The sequence below is a fragment of the Pinus tabuliformis genome, chromosome Q (genome assembly GCF_031772625.1).
Source record: "Pinus tabuliformis cultivar Carrire ecotype Pingquan chromosome Q, CPIR1, whole genome shotgun sequence".
Classification (NCBI taxonomy): Eukaryota; Viridiplantae; Streptophyta; class Pinopsida; order Pinales; family Pinaceae; genus Pinus; species Pinus tabuliformis.
This window is the reverse complement of record NC_142296.1, coordinates 1158893949-1158914615: the sequence shown is the minus strand read 5'-3', so window position 1 is coordinate 1158914615 and position 20667 is coordinate 1158893949. Positions and strand designations below refer to the sequence as shown.

The window sequence follows — 20667 nt, the reverse complement described above, 5'->3', positions numbered from 1 at the left end:
ACTCTCCCCATCCAGGGACATCGGGATAATAAAGAGTAAAACTTAACTACTTCAAAACTAATTCAACTACATAAAGAAATGCATAAGATGACTTGAAGAAACTAGACCTCACATGCAAGTCTCCTTTGTTTCAGAAATAACGATTAAGAATGGGTTAACAATGCCTTTGACAATGCACTTCCTCTATGACTCCCTAGCATTCCAATTGGTACATGGTGCAGAGTATGCATATAAATATGCTGGATACAGAGCATAAAAGTTTTGAAAAGCACAAATGATTGGTAATTCTATAAAGGGCAGATCACAGTACCCTTGTGCATATAATTCAAACCAGCAGCAAGTACTAGTAGATCTATCATGGAATAATTAGACCAATCTCCATTACAAAATTCTTCCAGGGTCATCAATCAAGCCAATCTACAAGTCTTATTCATCCATACCCAAACAGCTAATTGCAGATAGGCTTACGGGAATCTAAATTTATAAACATAACATGATAAATAAGTTTGAAAGCTGTTAAAAATATCTGGATAAACTTATAATAGAGTTACACTAACAGCACCGCAACATATTTCTCTTCTCAGAACATAAGCTTGAATACATTCCAATGGTAATTCGATGTCATTTGACAGAATTGCCAATCAAAATTTAAAAATTCAAATTACCCTGAATAAGTTACTTAAGTAGCATTTGAGACCTTCTCTTCAGCTGGAATCTCCAATGTAGCTCCCTCGTGTTCTTTATCAAGCCTTATTTCTGCATAGAAGCAATCAGTCTTTTTAGCAATAAAAACAAGGTACGTAAAGCATACAAGAGAGAAAAAACAAATGCATAAAACTCTCTCTCTCTGTACGCATTCCACTTGGTTCTTGCACATACATAAATCGCCTTCCTCTGAAATAAATATACAAAACTTGTTTCCACCCATCTATATACTGCCTTCCTTGGAATTGGGCATTCACATGCACAAATACATATTTATCTAAATGTATAGATCACCATATATATACCCACCCTCCCAATTAGTGGAAAGGCCACGTTTATTACTCCTTGGATAAATCAATCCCTTGTCATCATCGCAGTGACTTGCAAGGAGTTTGTACCATAGTGTGCATAGGTTCTCGTACAGAGTCAGAGACCCATGGCAAATAATTGCCATGATAGAGCCCTTTATATATTTGCATAGTTACCACACTCAATGGTTAGTTATAATAGTGGGCTGTCGGATGCAAGTTAAAAAAACACGCAAGGTTTCTTTTATTATATAGTCTTGGAGTTAGTTGGATGGACAACCATATTCTCTAAAAATAGTTTATAGGTACAAATACGCAAGCAGACATATCATACTAGAGAGCATGTTGAACTTCTATTTGCTTCAAGCAAGTTGGCTGGACAGGCTTTTAATTTAGGGTGCAGAGAATATCCATAGGTGTGTGTAAACAAGCAAGCAGGCAAGTCAAAGTTGTGAAACTAGCAAGCATGTTAAAATTATTACTCTTCAAGGGAGTTGGTTGGACAGGCTTCCATTTTAAGGTGTAAAATACAGACACACACCTGGTCTGTCAGGTTGTCGGCTAATGGTAACTTGGAGTGTTTGCTGTGAGGATGAACCAGGTTTAAATCCTTGCAGGCTCACTGTCCCCTGTGTGGTGGATTGCCAAGTGTGGCCTTTATTGCAGCTCTGCTGCTTTGATGACATACTAGATAACTGGATTCATCCTATAGGCCCCACGAATCCTGAATCCAGCGTGTCCGGCGCGATTCTGCCCTGATTCGTGTCCAAAAACCATGACACGTCGTGTCCTTTCCTGACTCGTCGAATCCGAGGTCGTGTCACAATTTTGGCAGCGTGTCCTGTTTTCCAGGACTCGTTAGGCAGAAAAACTGACCTGCACAGGTATGAAAAGACCGCATTTGGTCATTACAGCCATGCATATTTTCATTTGGCAAGCATTTTGGCAGCTTAATGATCAAGTCTAGGCCCTAGTATTGATATGCTATTCATGGTAATGTTAATCTTCATTTTCATCCTTTTACTTAAATTTTTAACATTACCATGAAATGACTCGGGATGTTTGAGAGTGGTTCCGGCCTCATTGGATTTCATATGGAAAAAGTAGAATTTTAGATTTCATTCAAAATCCAGCAGACTTATCAGTTTTTCAGGATTTTAGGATTGGGGGATTGCAATGTTTCCATTGAATTTTGTCATGTATTAGGGTATGGAACTCGTATTTAATCAAGAGCACCAATCCCTCTATGTACCTTGATGTTAGTGACATTGGTTGTCGAACTCTTGTATCATGACCCTCCTAAAAATGTACGCATCACTCAAACAAAATCTTGACTTGACATGTTATGCTTGTTCTATCTTATGTTAATGCTTAAAGGGTGATATTAATGGCAAAAATCCCTATACAGATATAGAGGTAATGACAAAGATACCTCTGGATATTAATGCTTAGAGGGTGATATTAATGACAAAGATCCTGATTTTCCAACAAGACTAAAAAATTAAACATTTCTCGTGGTGGCAAGAGGGCCAAGCATAACAAATAGATAATAGATTGACATGTATTTGAATTTTGTATGTACTATGCATGCTAATAGCTATAGATGAAGATCTATATTTGAAATCAATAAATTTGTATCATTAATTAAAATTTGTGTAAGAAATATCTAATTTTTAATATATATATATATATATATATTTTTTAATAAAATAATATATAACGAATCCTACGTGTCCTGTTCCAGGGGGTCAACGTGTCCGAATCCGACACCAAGAATCTCAAATCCTATGTTTCCCGAATCCCTGTGTCAGGTGACTTAGATGACATAGCATCCTGACCACTGATATTGCACCAGCCTGGGTGCCATTGTTGCTTAATCTTCTCGCTGTTGATGTATGTGAGGCCTTACCACCATTGATAATGAGCCTTTCATGTTTCAACTGACCAATAATAACCCTGTTTCCAATGGCGGATTTTTTATATTCACGCCTATCATGTTTCCAACAGTGATTCTTTTTATATACACACCTATCATATCAAATGTGATTACACGTAGGTGGAAATTGAGGAGCATTTGTTAGTTGATTGCAAAGCCCATAATCAACTAACAAGTAAATTGTAAACATAAGAATGTATTAGAATGTATCCAGAATATTAGCAGCACAATTGAGGAAAGGAATGTGGACACAGAGGATGATTTCTGTGCAAACAAGGAACATAAAGAGACAGATTCATGACTGTCATCCACATGTATTTAGGTACTTGTCCTCTTTTTAGCTCTTAAGTTCTCTTCTTTGCATGCACTTGTGAAGGAAGCTTAAAATAAGAAGATACTTGTAACAAGATGTTTTAGTCTCTTAGGTTCATTTGGCTTCTTTGATCCAAGGCAATCTGTGAAGATGAACATGGGCGTGGGGCAACAGAATGAATCTGCCTGTTGGATCTAATTTTCTGCTATCAATCCAAAACTTGCTATGAAACAAAGTTGCAAGCAAGGACTTCATGCAGTTTACAAAAATGCAGGATTTTTATTGCCATCTGCTTCAGAATTTAAAAGATTTTGCTAAAGTCAGCTCAAATGACTCTGGACAGTTCCGAAAGTGAGATTAATGGTTAACCAATGTCCGTTCATTACAAGACTCAGAACATCAGCTTTGAGCAAGGTAGGCTTCAACAATCTCGGCAAGAGACCCAAATGCATATATAACATATTTGAGTGAGCTCATCAACTCAAATCAAACCAAATACCTACCTAAACCATCACCCATTCTGCATTCACATCAGCAGTTGCAATGAAAGGAATTTGGTGGGAAGTCTAATTCAAGAACAGGTCCCTCTACTCAAGATTGGGTTCCTTGAAAAGAGAATCAAAACCAATAGACAGACATTTGCACAATAGCAGGTAAACTCATTGAGGAAATTTGAGTCTATGACAGGCCAAAAGAACATTCTCCTTAATCGGACACCAAAATTCAGATACCAAAAGTAGAGTCTTCCAAAAATACAGAACCAAACTACAGAGCTGAAGATCTTGAGCCAAATATGAGATCTCAAAAGTAAAAAGTCTCAAAAATACAGAGCCAAAAAGTGCAGAGGTAAAGGTGCATAGTGAGTATACAGAACTAAAATCTCTAAAATTATACATTATTGTGTATTGTCTATTAACAATTTCCAAGCCAAACTCCATTGCTGCTGCCTTTGCTCCATTGAAAAAGTAAATGAAAATAAAAAACAAATTTAGAAAATAAGTAAACATTGCCCTCCTAATTTAAATTCCTCGTAACATAGCATGAAATTTAGGAACAGGATCCTCTGCTTTTTGAGTTAAGGAGTTTGCTTGACCACAATGAAGAAAACCCATATTTTTACAGACATGATAGGAGGAAAAAGGTATGGGGATGGATCAATTCAGTAGAGTACATTGGAATCACAAGAGATAATATATTGAAAGTGAATCAATCAGCAAAACCCTAATCCAGTCAGAAGTGTAACAGTGGCAGCAAAACAGAACAGAGTGCTAGAAAAAGAAAGCAAAAGAGCACTTAAAGAAAAAGATCCATAGCCATAATCATAAGTGCAACAAAGAGAGAGATTCCCACCAAAAAATGAAGCACTATAACAGCCACAGAAAACACAGTATAGAGAAGGTTCCCTTAAGCTTATGATAATAAATGAATCAAGTGGTGTACACCATCTAAGAGGTCAGGCAGAAGGCCCAAGGAGGTTTGACTAGGTCATCCTTATACCCTAACATAGCCAAAGAATACAATAAAATAGTGTTACACAAAGGTGGCAAGTGACCACCCTGATGATGGGTGGAGCATCCACCCGAAATGTTGGTCATTTCAATCATGCTACCCAGTTTCTCTAGAAGAAAAAACAGATTGACAACACAAATACAATAAAGGTCAACCTGTCACCTCTAATGAAGATTAAAATCATAAGTTTAACATCCCCCCTTACGCTGAACAAGGGGCCACAGAAAATACATTATATCATAATACATCACAATATCACCCCCAGATTGTTGAGTAGGGGGGACCAAGAGAAGTCACCATTGATTGCCATAACACTCCTGCATGAATCCAGCAAGACACTTATTTAACATCAATCATACACCACAAAGATCAGATGTGGATGAGTCGGTGCAACATGTGGAACAGCAGCCATGGAAAGAAGGGCCCAAGATGGAGTAGGCTATGAAAAGTGCTTGATGAGCCTGCAAGAAAATCAGTGGCCTGATGGCATCTGTAAGAGTGGATCTAGCCCATTTAGTCATAGACCTTAGTCTAGCCGAAGGGAGAGTTGACCCCTCAAGAAGTCATCATTCTCACTAATCTGCTTCTCTAGGGGATGTGTACCATGTTCCATCATTAAACTGTATATCCACTGAAGGAGTGTTATAACTTATCACTAAACTACTCATCTAGTGAATGAGTGTTGTTATCAATCTGCTCATCCGATTAAGGAGAACTAGAAAGAACATCCTGAGAGGACATTTTGATGGGTATAGCTACATGAGCCATCACAAGGTTCTCATTAACACCAACTAGCTGTCCAAATAATAGGAATACTTAGAGAAGCACTCTTAGAAGTAGAAATAGGACCAACATCATACTGCGAAGAAGCATGTTGAGAATCATTTGAAGAGTCTCATAAAAGAAGTAATGCGAGAGACCCTCACAAACTTTGAGGACTTCAACAAAGGTAGCCTCTCTATATCCAGCTACCATGAGAGTGGTAGGATCATAGAGGCAGCATCCCTGAAAAAGCCTTAGAATAGACAACCAAAGTGTAACAGGATTCTAGAGATGTTAATATGTTTCCGTTGTGAATTATAGCTCGGATAGGAACTTCCGCACATGTTCATTCAATATTGTCAGCATGTGAAAAGTAGTTTGAGATATATTCCAAAAGTAAGTATAATTTTGGAAAAATAAATATATGTTATAATCACTCTAGTAAAAAGGTGAGTCTTATTTTTTGAGTCTAAAATTGCCTAGGAGTATAACTTAAAAATAGATTTTCCATTAAAACTATAAAGACAGGGAAAGGTAGAGGTTTTTAAACACACACTTGAGTAGTTGAGCAGTGGAGAGAGAGCAGGCAGCCACGAAAAAGGCTTTCCAGGGCAGCACGCAGTTTGAAACAACAGTCCATACATTTCTGTACAGTCATATGGAACTCTGCACCATTTTATGGACAGAGTCGTACAAGCCGTACAAACTGTCCAGTGGATTGTACAGAAGTTTTCTGCTGTTTTTTGGCTTTTCAGCAAGATGTACAAGCTCAGTTCAAGGTGCTTTTTGGTATATATGTACATGCTGTTTTCTTGCGAAGTGTGGAGGTATCCTTGTAAGAATTTTTTCAAAGGAATGAAAAGATAATTTGAAGGAGTAATTACCTATATGTATATGAAATTGATTTGTGTGCTTCTTGATCCAAATTTATGCAGGAGCGCAAGAAAATACAGATATACACATAAACACAAAGGTGCAACAGAAATAAAACTTCATTTCATTAATATCGAAGAACTGAAATATGCTTACATAAAGAAATGGAAATAAACTAGCTCGGGCAATGGTAGCTTATCTCTGAGAAGAGATGTCACGGTTACATGCCTTTGAACTATGTTACAATGAGGCTCGAAGGCCTATTTATTATTGAGAAACAATGGAAAACCCTAAACATCCAAAAACCTAGCCCTAGGAGATGAAGCGCCAAAACTATGGGTCCTGTTGGGGTAAATTGGTACATCGACTTCCTGGGGTCATAACTTTGGCATACGATCTCCGTTTGACGTTCACAATACTTTGTCAAAAAGATCTATCCAAAAAAAACGTCGTTTAGGCCTCAAAACGGCTCCGGAAGTTCAAGACCCGAAAAACTGCCAAAAATAGTAAATTGTGCTACAATTAAGGAAATTGAAAAACTGAAAAAAACAATGGTGGGGTTCCAAGTGAAATAGGCAGGTGGCCACCAATATCCACTTGGATCACTTCTGCTGTTTAATTCCTTGCTATGTGTGATTGACGCTATTGTCTGAAATTTAATCTCAATGTTAATTAAATTCAACAATCTACTTGTTTTGCCTTTCATTAGGAGCATAGGCCTGTGCACTAGATTCAAAATTCTAAAATGTGAAATAGAAGGTTTGTTTCCATATCATTTCTCACGAGGAATCATACCTATAATGTAATATCCCTAAGGGAAAATTAACAGTACATTCAAAGCAAAATAGACGAACACACCATAAAATCATAACAAACAATCAGGCCACGATTTTGCATCCAAAACAGCGTTGTATACTCATTTTATTAATGAAAAGAGGTGTAAAACAAGGTGTTGGAATGAGTGCACCTAGGCTTGCTCTTAGCAAGCTAGCAAAAGCCCAAAATGATCAATGAATCACCCTCCTCCAATCTATTGTAAATTCGGCCCAAGTGCTGCGTTGTAAATGCCCAGAAATGGTGTTGCTGCCTAAACTGATCTGCTGCTAGAGCCCTCTCTGTTGCTCAGAAAATTCCAGGAAATTAATCCCGGACTCTACTCAAGAAACCCAGAATAACCCACAAAGGGTTTGGCCAAAGCTTGACCCTGGAATTTCGACCCTCTTGGGCTTGGCTAGCTCTCCTGCTAGGTAAATCGACCCACCTAAAGATTTTGTTGTTGAATGCTCCAAAAATGCATGCAAACCTTGTTAGAAGGCTCCCCAAGCCTTCCCTCCTGATTTCCTCCACAAACTCCCTTATCTCCACAACTTCCTGGAGTGCCTCTAGCTATGACTGCGCAGTCCCTGCACTGTTGTAACTCAACTCATTGTTGCTAGTACGACTTGGAATGAAGTAAAACTCCCTCCTTGGGCTAGCACTCGAAGTCCACTGAAGCAAGGGTTGGGATTTCTGCTCAGAAACACCCAGTGCGCTGAACAGCACATGCAGACATGGCTCACTACTCAAGCCTGCTCTTGTCAAAAGATAAATTCTGAAAAATGATAGATGATGAACAAAAAGAGAGCCCCTCCTTCCTCTTGTCGATTTGCCTCCAAGGCTGCCCATATGGGCCCACATCGAATTTCCCTCACCTATTTCGCACCAATGAGAGCATACTCTCCATGTGGGTCGAAATTCCTTTGTGGTGGCCCCCACAATCCACCAAAGCTGCAATCTTTCCATCGAACTCTAATGTTGGGGTGCTTCTCATGCCAAAAATCGAATGTGGGTCCCCTAAGCCCACTTCTCCTAAGTGAAACAATGTAATACGCCAAAATTGAGCAAAATTCGATATTCACTTAGTGAAACACTAAGTAGGAATATCACAGTCCTCCCCGCCAAAGCATTGCTTGTCCTCAAGCAACTGCAAAGAAGGATGTTGTAGTATCTGTTCCCCCTCCCAAGTGGCATCCTCATCCGGTAGATTCCTCCATCGAATCAAAAACTCCTTGATGACCTTGTTACACAGATGTCTCTCCTTGGTGTCCAAAATAGCCTCCGGTTCCAGCACTAAATGCCCCTCATCGTCCATAGGGGGTAACTCCGTAGCAGCTGTAACCTGTTGTCCCAATGCCTTCTTTAGGCAAGACACGTGAAAAACGTTGTGCACCCGGCTCCCCGGGGGTAGCTCCAGCTCATATGCTACTTCCCCCACCCTCCGAGTGACACGATAAGGCCCATAGAAGCGGGGTTTGAGCTCCTTGGCCCCCTTTTGCTTGAACGTAGACTATTTGTAGGAGCCTCAAAAATACCAAGTCCCCAACTTCGAACTACCTCTCAACTCTGCCCCTGTCTGCATAAAGCTTCTGCTGATTTTGGGCCATTTGCAGGTTGTCCTTCAGAGCCCTCAAGATATCTTGGCTCTCCTGTATCCAGTCCTTGGCCCTTGTGGCCCTGCTGTCTCCAAACATAATGTCAGCGAAAGATAACGCATCATAACCATACAGAGCTCGAAATGGCAACATACCTATAGACATGTGATGCATAGTGTTGTAGCAGTATTCATCCAAGTGCAACCACCGTATCCACACTCTTTGTTGCCCAGTCACAAAATGTCAGCGAAAGATAACGCATCATAACCATACAAAGCTCGAAATGGCAACATACCTATAGACATGTGATGCGTAGTGTTGTAGCAATATTCACCCAAGTGCAACCACCGTATCCACACTCTTTGTTGCCTGGTCACATAGTTACGCAAGTAGCACTCCAGCCACTTGTTAACTATCTCTGTATGTCCAAGGGTGGTAACTGGTACTCGGGGTGAGCTCGGTACCCACTAACCAGAATGGCTCCTGCCAAAATCCACCCATGAAACTGTTGTGTCGGTCACTAACGATGGTCTTCGAGAGACCATGTAACCAAAACACCTCTCTGAAAAATAATTCGACCACCTGTGAGGCTGAGTACCGGGCTGGAATGGCGAAGAAGTGGGTGTACTTCGTCAAGCGGTCCACCACTACATAGATGCACTATTTGCCCTGTACTATGGGCAGCCCCATAATAAAATCCATCGATATGCTCTCCCATTTCCCCTATGGAATGGGAAGCGGCTGCAATAGGCCCGCGGGGTGTATTTGCTCTACCTTGTTCCACTTGTATGTGTCACACTCTCGAATATGCCTCAGAACATCATCCTTGAGGCCCTTCCACGCAAAGCGCTCCCTAATGGTCTGATATGTCTTTGTGAACCCCTGATGCCCTGCTAATGGTGAATCATGAGCAGCCTGTAGAATCTTCTCCCTCAGTGGGGAGTTGGGTACCAAGTAAATCCAGTCTCAGTAGTAGATCACCTCGTTCATCACCTGATATCGATCATCTGTCACCAACCCATCAAGGACCTAACTTGCAAACTTGTCCTTGGAGTACTCCACTAGTAACTGCGCCCTCCAGCCCCGGGCGATGTTCATCAAGGAAAGAGTGGCTAGCCTCCTGGACAACACATCAGCCACTACGTTGTGCTTCCCTTTGACATACTCAATGTCAAAGTCATATGCCTGTAGTTTGCTCACCCACTTCTGCTGCCTCTCCTGTAGTTGTTTCTGCTCCAAAAAGAACCTGAGGTTGTTGTGATCAATCTTGACCTTAAACCTGTTCCCCACCAAATACTGCCTGAACTTGGCCAACGCATGCATGATGGCCAACATATCCTTATCATAGATGGAGTAAAGTAGCTCATGGGGCAGTAGCTTCCGGCTCTCAAATACTATGGGGTGCCCCACCTGCATCAATATGGCCCCCTCACCCACTCCTGATGCATCACAGTCCAACACAAAAGGCTGAGTGAAGTGAGAAAGTGCCAACACCGCACAGCCACTCATGACCTCCATGAGGCAATCAAATGCCTCCTGCGTTGTAGTGGTCCACTCAAAGGCCCCCTTCTTTGTCAAGTTTGTGAGGGGTGCAGCCAACTGGGAGAAGCCCTTCACGAACTTCTTGTAATAAGTGCAAATGCCCACAAACCCCCTTAGCTCGGTCACATTTTGGGGCTTTGGCCAATCCCAGATAGCCCTAATCTTCTCCTCATGTACTCTGACACCATCCTCCCCAATGATGTGCCCTAGGTAGAGCATCTCGATCAGCCCAAACTTGCACTTGGACAGTTTGGCATAGAACTGTTGCTCCTCTAGAATGTGTAGTACTGTCTCAAGGTGCTGAAAATGCTCTTCCCACGTTCGGCTATAAATCATTATGTCATCAAAGAACACCAGCACAAACTTCCTCAACTGCCCACAAAAAATGTGGTTCATGCATGACTGGAATGTCGCAGGTGCGTTGGTTAGCCCGAAGGGCATAACCAGGAACTCAAAGTGCCCATAATGGCACCGAAATGTTGTCTTTGGGACATCTTGGTCCCTCACCTAGATCTGATGTTACCCCGACCGCATATCAATCTTTGAGAAGAACTTACCTCCCCTCAACTCATCCATCAACTCATCTATACGGGGAATGGGATAGCGGTTCTTCATCGTCTTCTTGTTGAGGGCCCTGTAATCGATGCACATTCGTAAGGACCCGTCCTTCTTCTTCACCAGCACAACTGATGAAGCAAAAGGGCTAGAGTTGGGCCTGATGTGCCCAAGTGCCAATAGCTCATGGATGGCCCTCTCTATCTCATCCCGATAAGCCTTGGGATGTCGATAAGGGGTGGTGATGACGACCTACACCCCTAGCTCCAACTCGATAGTGTGCTCAAACCCCCAGTCAAGTGGTTGTCCCAGTGGTATGTCCCCAAACACCACTGGATACCTATCAAGAATAGCCTATATCTTCGAATGTGGTGGCTTGGGCTTTCCCCCAACCTCTAAGATCATCAACTCCACAGCCCACTCAATGTCTCCATGCCTCAAGTCAGCCTCCATCCTGTGGGCCGAAACAGTTTGTGGTGGGTATGGGTGCATTCCCCAAAGCAACACAATCTTGCCATCTGGTACATAACGAGTGCACTGCATGGTTCTGTCCCCAGGCACAAGAACTGAGAATCCCTCAAACTCCTCAGTTGTGATGCCCCTCCTCTGAACTCACTAAGCATCAATGAAATTGTGGGTAGCCCCACTGTCCACCAGAACTGAGACACGTTGCCCCTGAACAGTGCCTCTAATCCTCATGGTCAAGAATTTGGGTACCCCACGCAGTGATGCAAGGACCCCTCTAGTATGTCCCAACGTGGTCAATCCGTGGAACCACCAATCATGGCCTTCCCCTTCTAGATGCAACGTGGCAATCTTGATTGCCGCTCCTTTTGTCACTTGGTTCAGCTAGAAGTAAACAACTAGCTTTTCGACCCATGCCTTGGCCGAGGTCTTGGAGAACCCATCAAATGTTGGGAGAAATAGCCTTCCCACAATGTGTTGCAAGTTTGTCCCCTGCATGTAACCTCCTCCACTCTATTCCTTAGGCTTGTCGTTTCCCTTCGACTAACAGAGATCTTTGAAAGTAATGGCCCTCCCAAAATCAAGCCCATAAGTCTAATACTCCAAGAAATAGTCCCCATAAGGTGCCTCCTCCTGCTTTGGCTGCCCACTTGCTCCAGATTGCAAGAATGTAGGAATGGTGGATCTAGGTGGCCTAGAGAGATGCATAGTGATGTGAGGTGCCAAATCCTTCTCCATAGTGGAAATCCCCTTGGACTCCCTTACCCTTGTTGCCATTGCCATTTCGCTAGCCCATTCCTTCAATGTTTCGAGACAAATCCTACACTACCTTCAATAGGAGGTGGGCAAACTCCTTCTCCTCCTCCCTTTTGTCTCCTTCAATGTCCCCCGTGTTGGTTTCTTCTACCTCCTGTTCTGTAGTCATAGGATTAGGGGTGATCTCTAACTATCGTTCCTTGCTTCTATACCTCTGCCTCTAGTGTGTCACGTTCTGCCTATCCTCTAGTGTCATAGACTACGTTGCTCCCACAGGTTGTGCCAAGTCTATGAGCTCTAATACCATTGTAATATCCCTAAGGGAAAATTAACAGTAAATATTCAAAGCAAAATAGACAAACACACCATAAAATCAAAACAAACAATCAGACCATGATTTTGCATCCAAAACAGCATCGTATACTCATTTTATTAATGGAAAGAGGTGTACAACAAAGTGTTGGAATGAGTGCACCTAGGCTTGCTCTTAGCAAGCTAGCAAAAGCCCAAAATGATCAATGAATCACCCTCCTCCAATCTGCTGTAAATTCGGCCCAAGTGTTGCACTGTAAATGCCCAGAAATGGTGTTGCTGCCTGAAATGATCTGTTGCTAGAGCCCTCTCTGCCGGTCAGAAAATTCTAGGAAATTAATCCCGACCTCTGCTCAAGAAACCCAGAATAACCCACAAAGGGTTTGGCCAAAGCTTGACCCCAGAATTTCGACCCTCTTGGGCTTGGCTGGCGACCCTCTTGGGCTTGGCTGGCTCTCCTGCTGGGTAAATTGACCCACCTGAAGATTTTGCTGTTGAATGCTCCAAAAATGCATGCAAACCCTGTTAAAAGGCTTCCCAAGCCTTTCCTCCTGATTTCCTCCACAAACTCCCCTATCTCCAGAACTTCTTGGGGTGCCTCTAGCTATGAGTGCACAGTCCCTGCGTTGCTGTAACTCTCCCTGTTGTTGTAACTCAACTCATTGTTGCTAGTACGATTTGGAATGAAGTAGAACTCCCTCCTTGGGTTGGCACTCGAAGTCCATTGAAGCAAGGGTTGGGATTTTTGCTCAAAAACACCCAGTGTGTTGAACAACACATTCAAACTTGGCTCACTGCTCAAGCGTGCGCTTGTCAAAAGACAAATTCTGAAAATGATAGATGATGAGAAAAATGAGAGCCCATCTTCCTCTTGTTGATTTGCCTCCAAGGCTACCCATGTGGGCCCACATCGAATTTCCCTCAACTATTTCGCACCAATGAGGGCGTACTCTCCATGTGGGCTGAAATTCCTTTGTGGTGGCCCTCACAATCCACCAACACCGCAATCTTTCCATTGAGCTGTAATATTGGGGTGCTTCTCCTGCCAAAAATCGAATGCGAGTCCCCTAAGCCCACTTCTAAGTGAAACAATGTAATACGCCAAAATTGAGCAAAATTCGATAATCACTTAGTGAAACACTAAGTAGGAATATCACATATAATAACTCATATAAAGCTTCATTTTCTTGGAACAAAGCTTTGTATGTTGTTTTGGCTTTCCACTAAAGATTTAAATTCCGCAAACTTTTCAAACACCTCATCCTTGGATTTAATGTGTATCCAAATAAAGTGGGAAAAAAACTTGATAAAGGCGAGAAAGTACTTGGCTCCCCTAGGCACACCAGCAATGACAATAGTTTGGATTCTATTAGCAAAGGAGGCACAGTAGTGTTATAGGAGATGGATGGTAAGGTGGAGAGTTGGAGGAAGCATGCATGCATGCCTCGAGCATTTACGTACCAGCCTCAATTTTCTCCTAGTATAGTTGCTGTCCTAAAATATAGCAGTTTGAATTCAGTTAAGAATTAGTGTTCTTTTCTAATTCTACAATAAGAGTGTTTTTCTATTTCCAAGTTGCTTTTCCAGTTTAGGAAAAGTGTTTTTCCAGTCTTAGATTAGGCTTTAGCTTAGGTGCCTTTTGCATAAGGAATTATATTCTAGAAGGAGGGTGCATATCTCAAGGAGTCACTTGACTTTATTAGTTGTCCTACTCCAGCTGAGGCAAATTATTCCTAGGCAACTATTTCATACAGGAATGGGCACTTATCCCTAAGCAGTTTTAGGGTTTTGCTTTTCTAATATGGGCATCCATGGGGATAGGATATTTTTGTATCTTCCCTGCCTTCTTTTTGTATAAAAGACAAGCAGGCATGTGAGTGATTCGCTAAATCCATTTTTCATGCTTGAGATAGGTGGTTTCCAATGTTTGACTGTAGCAAATTTCTTTTGCAGAATTAAATAGAAATCAGTTACAGGTTTGACAGTCCATTTAACTTTAGTTGTTCATACCTTTTTAATGTGATATGTTTCAGTATAGATCAAATTAGGCAGTTTTGAGTAGATTAAAGCCTTTTGTTTCCAGCTATTAGAGTTTTAATCTAGGTGCAGTAATGTTACCATAAGATGAAAATTTTAACAAAATCATTGCCCTATGGGCACTGTATATCTTGAGTTAATATCTGTGTTTCAGACCAGGTGAATGAAGGAATTGGCTGCCTTTGAGGGTATACTACCCAGAACCTGTATCTCGGATTCCTCTCATCGAGAGGTGTAGGATTGATCTAAAGATCATCCGATTCCGACATGTATTCATGGAGATATGAATTTATTTGTGTTACTTGACAATTTGTCAAGGTCAACCAGCAACCAAATTACCCCAACTCAACCTCAACGTTGCACTATAAATAGAGGTGGCCTTCAAGTCATTTTCACACACACTTCTCCTAAGATCTCTCCCCACTCGTTTGGGATTGGTGGCTAGAGAAATCAAGAGGGAGAAGCCCTAGACGCAGTGAAGAAAGGGTTCTACAAGCAGCGAGTCAAGGAACACCTAGCCGCAGTTGAAGGGGATCTAGCCATGCCTAAATCCGCAATTAAGGAAGGCCTAAATCCGTAGACAGAAAGGCTCCTATACGCAGTCTCAAGAGGCTTCTATCTAGCCCTAATCCGCTGTAAGGTGTAGCCCTTATGCACAGCAAAAGCAAGGTCACCTAGCCGCAGCCAAGAGAATTTTAGACGCTGTCCAGAGGAGGCCTATCCACAGCAAAGGAGGTTCTATATCTGTAGCTAGAAGGAAGCCCTAATAACGCAGTCTAAAGAGAGGCCTCAAGACGCAGTTAAGAGAAACTCTAAGCCACAGCAAAAGAGCCCTAATGCAGCATGAATTGCTGTAGGTGACAGCGTTGTAATAAAGGTTATGACTAGGCATGAGTTAAGGATTTATTTGGGCCTGTTGGAAGAATCTGAAGCTACAGCTAGCTGCTTTGCTAGGCTGCAAGCCATAGCAAGCAGCTAAGGCTGTTCTGAGGTAGCATTGCAGTGTACATTGATTTCAGGAGGCAGCGTGGATTAGGAGAGACTCTCCTAGGTGGACTGCTACCCTTGAAGGGCTTAGTTGTCTGACAGCATGAAAGGTTACAGGGCTTCTTCTTGTGCCCTATCTAGAATTGCAGGAGCAGGCAATCAGAAGAATATTGCAGCAGCATTGATGATCAACTAAAAGGATATGCTACAGTACTCTTCGTGAGTGTTTGAAGTCTGTTGGTGCTGCATCCTAGAACAGTCATCATTATCAGAATGATGGACTTACTGCTGCTGTCATACAATATCTGATTTGTATATTTGTACTATTTTCTCTCTGCTGAACTATTGAAGAATATAAGAAGAATTGATCAAGGGTTTCCCCACATTGGGGTTTGTCCCTGGCTGGTGCCACATCTTGTGTACTCTTGTGTTGGCTTGTCTTCTACTGTTTATGTTTATGTTCTATCTGCACTTTACTATCATGTTGATGTGATTGCTAATCTGAATATTGTCATTGGGTTAATATGAAAAATTGAAGTAAATTGCTCTAAGCATAGAACATACCAAAAATTAACATAAATGGAATGGTGAATGTGCACAGAATGGATGTTATGCCTCTAATTTGGCACATTTTTTGATTATATGGGCATCGTGAGTGTTTCACATTATGTTCATAAAAGATATAATCCTCTCAGTGGTTCCGAGCCTTACATTCTCAAGTTCTTTGTATAATGGAATTTCATTGACTTGTTTAACTTCGAAAGCAGATGATAGTCATTTAGTATGTGTTACACTGAGGCAGATATGCCCAACGCATAGCAGATTCCGGAAACGGATCCAAAAAAAATTGCATCCTAAAAAACTGTTTCCAAAACCAGATCCGCCGTTTCCGAATTGTTGGTACAGTTAAAAAATGTTTTTCTGGCGTTTCCAACTGGATTGTATGAGAATCGTACCCATTTCCGTTACGGAAACAGGGAATGGCGTTTCAGGCAAAATCCCTAGCCATTTCCGGTAACTTAGATTTTCATGTCAATTTAGTGGAAACACTCAAGGAAGTAAAACCATAGCTCTGTCCTGGCTGTAGCAGCTCTTTTGTAAGCCTTTTGGGCCTTAGAAGCAAATGGTAGCTTACTAAAACCCAGCAAAAGTGCAAGATGTCCATAGCTAGAAGCCATATTTCAGTGAGCATTAAGCTTGGTTAAATGGTTGTATAAGAGGGCAAAGAAGCATTGCTATGACAGCAAATCTCGCCTCTACTTATAATCTAATTTTGGAACAAATCCTTGATTTATTGTGTTGACCGGCATGGAAGAGCTTAATGATTTTCATGAATGCTTATCTGAAATCTTTGATGGCTATGACAGTGTTGCAGCTGTGTGTTTGGGATAGGCATCCATGCATTGTTTAAAAATAAGAAACCATTTGTTAGTTTTGATTTGAGAATGCAATGATCATGTATGGTGGATATGATAATGCTGTAAGGGAACCCTTTGGCATGGTTACGGAACTTTTGTGAATTGGATAAATGGTGTAAGAATATTATATGGGGGCAGCCCATAATAACTTAGCATTCTGTTCTACTTTGAAGGTATCTCAAGCAGCAAATAACATCTTTGTGAGAACCAAACCAGTGCTTTTCACATTAAGTCATTATGGGCTTATGAGATTTGAAATGCTAATGAGATTAGAAGTGAAAAGAAATTCCAGAAAGGAAACTCAATTAAGCATGAATGCTAATTAAACCACTTATGAACAATGCAAATTAGTTCTATGACAAGGGTGCAACATATTGATGCTTTGTGAAAAAATTAATTTTGTGTAGAATAGCCCTGTGGAGTGGACAACCTTGAGAACTTTTGTGTAGGGCTATGTACTATGATTATAAACAACAATGTTGGCAATGAAAACAAAGAGATTCATAGTTATGACAAATTTGGCAAAGACACTTGCAATCAGTTGATTGATCAATGCTCTTTAATGTCAATGTTAAGATGGTTCTGGATTTACTTATTATGCTTGATTTATGATGAAATAATTAGCGAGCGGATGGCAGCGGCATTTGAGTACTATCACCCAGATTGGTGATAATTAAATACACACTTTTTAAATGGATGAGCTTGAGATATGAAGAGATTGATCGCTCTCTATTTGACAGCTTGCAAGGTTACACAAGAAATATAGATGCTTGAGTTTTAGTTTCTATGATAATTACCTTTGACCACAAGTTGATTGTCCTTAATAGTTGAGTTGACTGACTGGCATTGTTTAATCTTATTTCTTGTCAAAAAAAATATTCTCTATTTGTTGTGTTTCTTTGGGTTTCATAGAAAGGTTGCTACAGGAAGACAGAATGACAGAAACAAGTCAAGATGCTAATAAAGAAATAAGACATAAGGATCACGAAGAGCATGTCGAAGGAAAAAAAACATGGAGAAACGGAAGACCAAGAATGTCAAGAACAACGAAATCTGTCATTATTGTGGCAAGCCAAGGCAATTTGAGAAGGCTCCCTGGAAGAAAACTTGTGATCTTGAGGAGAAGAACCACCATCCACAAATTTCTTCTAGTAGAGTGTGGACCCTGATTATGTTCCTGATTCAAAGGTCTTGTTTTCAGCAGGGTGTACACCCCAGGAAGACTGTACACCCCTCCACGTGGGAGGGTGCGAGGGCTTGCAGTTGATGGAGTTTAATCAATCAGACATCAGCAATCTAATTTGAATAGGTCATAGGTTTACAGGAGAGCAGCATGGCAAACCACTCCATAAACGGACATGCGACAATTGAGGATTTGATTCCTCGCAGGGAACTTGACCGTTGACATTCAGATCTCGGAATCCCTTTTAGTTGCAATGGTTGTGCTGAGAAGATATGGTTCTCTAGAGCAGAATGATTATGCTGAGAAGAATTGTCATTCTCTTAAGCAGGACGGCAAAATGATGAGGAGTGAAATATGATTGAGTGTGAGAGTTCGACATGATGGGCCAAGGATCGATTGCATCGATGTCTGGTTTCAAGCAAGAGCACTGATGCTAGTCCGAGGTTGCACACGGTATGAAAGGGGACCCGAAGCTCTTTCATGATTTGATCTCTGGTTTTGAGGATGGAGATATGGAGACGATTGGGACCTTGGATCCGTGTAAAAAAAACTGACTGAACAACTGTGTTCCGGATGTCTGACATTTCAAGAATTGGATTAGGAAGGGAGAACGTTAGTTTGCCTCTTCTTGCAATATTAGACGGGGAAGCATTGAAAATATCCATCCATTCAGGATCTTTGCAAATGTATTTCCTTTGATGGAAATAGGTTTGAGTGTTGGACCGTTAGTCTCTTCGTGTCGTCTGTGGATGAGGATTGAGAGACCTCAAATTATAGAAGCACGCCCTAACAAAAGTGAAGAATTTGACAGTAAATTTTTTACCCACCGATAAGGTTTCACCACTCTAATCCCGGTGTGAAGCTGTTTTCTGTGTATATGCTTTGTTTAATGATTATGGCAATGTTCCTGCTTGTTTAAGTTTTCTTTACAAGTTTATCAGAATACTATTAGTAAATTCACTGTCAATCAAAGGGCTTAAATTGAATAGGCTTCGCAACAGTAAGCAGCAAGAATAAAAACTAAAAAGACTGGGATTAGACCCTAAACCCTAAAAAGTGAAAAACATAAATACCGTAGTTGCCTCTGTCAGTGAGCTTGGCCTGTACCACCATGTTAGTGAGGAAGTCCGTTGCTTCCCGTGCATCTTGCAGGAGTTTTTGGATCTCCGAGGTGGAAGAAACTGCTCGGTTTTCTTCAAACTTAGATCGGATTTCCTTTGCAGATTGAGTTAGCATTGGAAGATCGCCCGCAAATGATTTCTTCCGGGCTCTCAGCAGGGCTCTGTATGCAGATAGAGCCTCCTTCGCCATCACTCTTTTCTTCCCCGCTCATCAGTTCTAATTTATCGTATACCCGAACGTATTTATAGTTTCATATATGGCACCCCCAAGGCTAGCCGTGTGCATAAATTCTCCCCCAAAGAGGTTTGGCGTCACTCAATGCGAACTAGAAATTCTGAGTAGTTTTTTTTTTTTTTGTATTTAGAAAGGAAGAAATTATTTTAATTTTTTTTGTATTTAGAAAGAAAGAAATTATTTTAATATTTATGAGATTAAAGATAGTTTATGAGACAGATTGTCTCTTCATTTGATTGATGTATTCGGTCTTTTTTTTCTGAAATTTCAAAATAATTGTTTTTAGCTTCTTGACAAACACCTCGCTAAATAGCTTATCTCAAGAGCTAGCTGCCAGCATATATAATTTTCCCTATTGTCTTTGAAGGCCTCACATTCTAAAATGAAATGTTTTTCTGTTTCCACTTTTCCGGAATAACAAAAAATGCAGTCTTTCCTCCTACACTTCTTTTGGCCTTTTCCAACGCCCTGTTTCACAACGGAGTTGATGAGAATTAGTCCTTAACTGAGCAATAAGAATTTTGGCTCTACGAGAGATATTGGCCTCTATGTATACTTTTGGTTGATGACTATGAGTGGGATTAAACACTTCAATACAATACTTTTTCTTTATTCCTAGCTCCTTATCCCAAATACGCTTGTGGAACTTTCCCATAACAAAAGCTTTTATCTCATTTCTGATTATGGGACATGCATTCAAGCAAATACCCCATTTACTAAACCATTTGTTATTTTGTTGCATCTGAGTATTTTTTCTCTTGCACAATCTATCACTAAAGACAACCATAGACCATCTACCCTCTTCTATTTGCTCAATTTTTTTTAAGTACCTTATGCCTCGCACCATAACAATTGTTTCAATAGGAGCATTCCATGTTTCACTTAACAATATAGCATAAGGAACTACACTTTTAATCTTGAATTTATTTGTAATCAAACGCTTCTAAATTTTCTCAATCTGTCTCCACTGCATGTCGGATGTACTGCTGGCCCATAGTTCACAACCATAGAGAATCATCGGAATCACTAGAAGCCCAAAAAGAGTTTGAGTGGTTTTCCAGTCCCATAACTCTGCCTCTCTACACCTATTTTGAAAAGCATAAAATGCTTTCCAACCCCCCAAAGTTCTTTTCTTTCTACAACCATTCGAGCTTAGATTTTTGTTGAAGTCAATTCCGAGATATTTGTAATCCACAACTTCTTCCAAAATGTTGTCTTCAAAGTAAAACTTATGTTGGT

At 41.0% G+C, this 20667-nt stretch overlaps 1 protein-coding gene across 1 annotated transcript; it reads right to left on the bottom strand.

The window, feature by feature from the left end:
* Positions 1–321: 321 nt before the first annotated feature.
* Positions 322–19432, bottom strand: LOC149223767 (complex 1 family protein / LVR family protein). Its single transcript, XM_089383404.1, has 2 exons — positions 19146–19432; positions 322–756 (listed from the first exon to the last, which is right to left on the bottom strand). Exons 1-2 carry the CDS (start codon positions 19381–19383, stop codon positions 680–682), a joined length of 315 nt encoding a protein of 104 aa, XP_089239530.1. The 5' UTR covers positions 19384–19432; the 3' UTR covers positions 322–679.
* Between the last annotated feature and the right edge of the window lie 1235 nt (positions 19433–20667).

Coding starts and splice junctions, on each gene's coding strand:
- LOC149223767 (XM_089383404.1), bottom strand. CDS start 19,383: ATGGCGAAGGAGGCTCTATCTGCATACAGAGCCCTGCTGAGAGCCCGG. Junction 757..19,145: donor CACTGACAGAGGCAACTACG/GTATTTATGTTT, acceptor GCTTCTATGCAG/AAATAAGGCTTGATAAAGAA.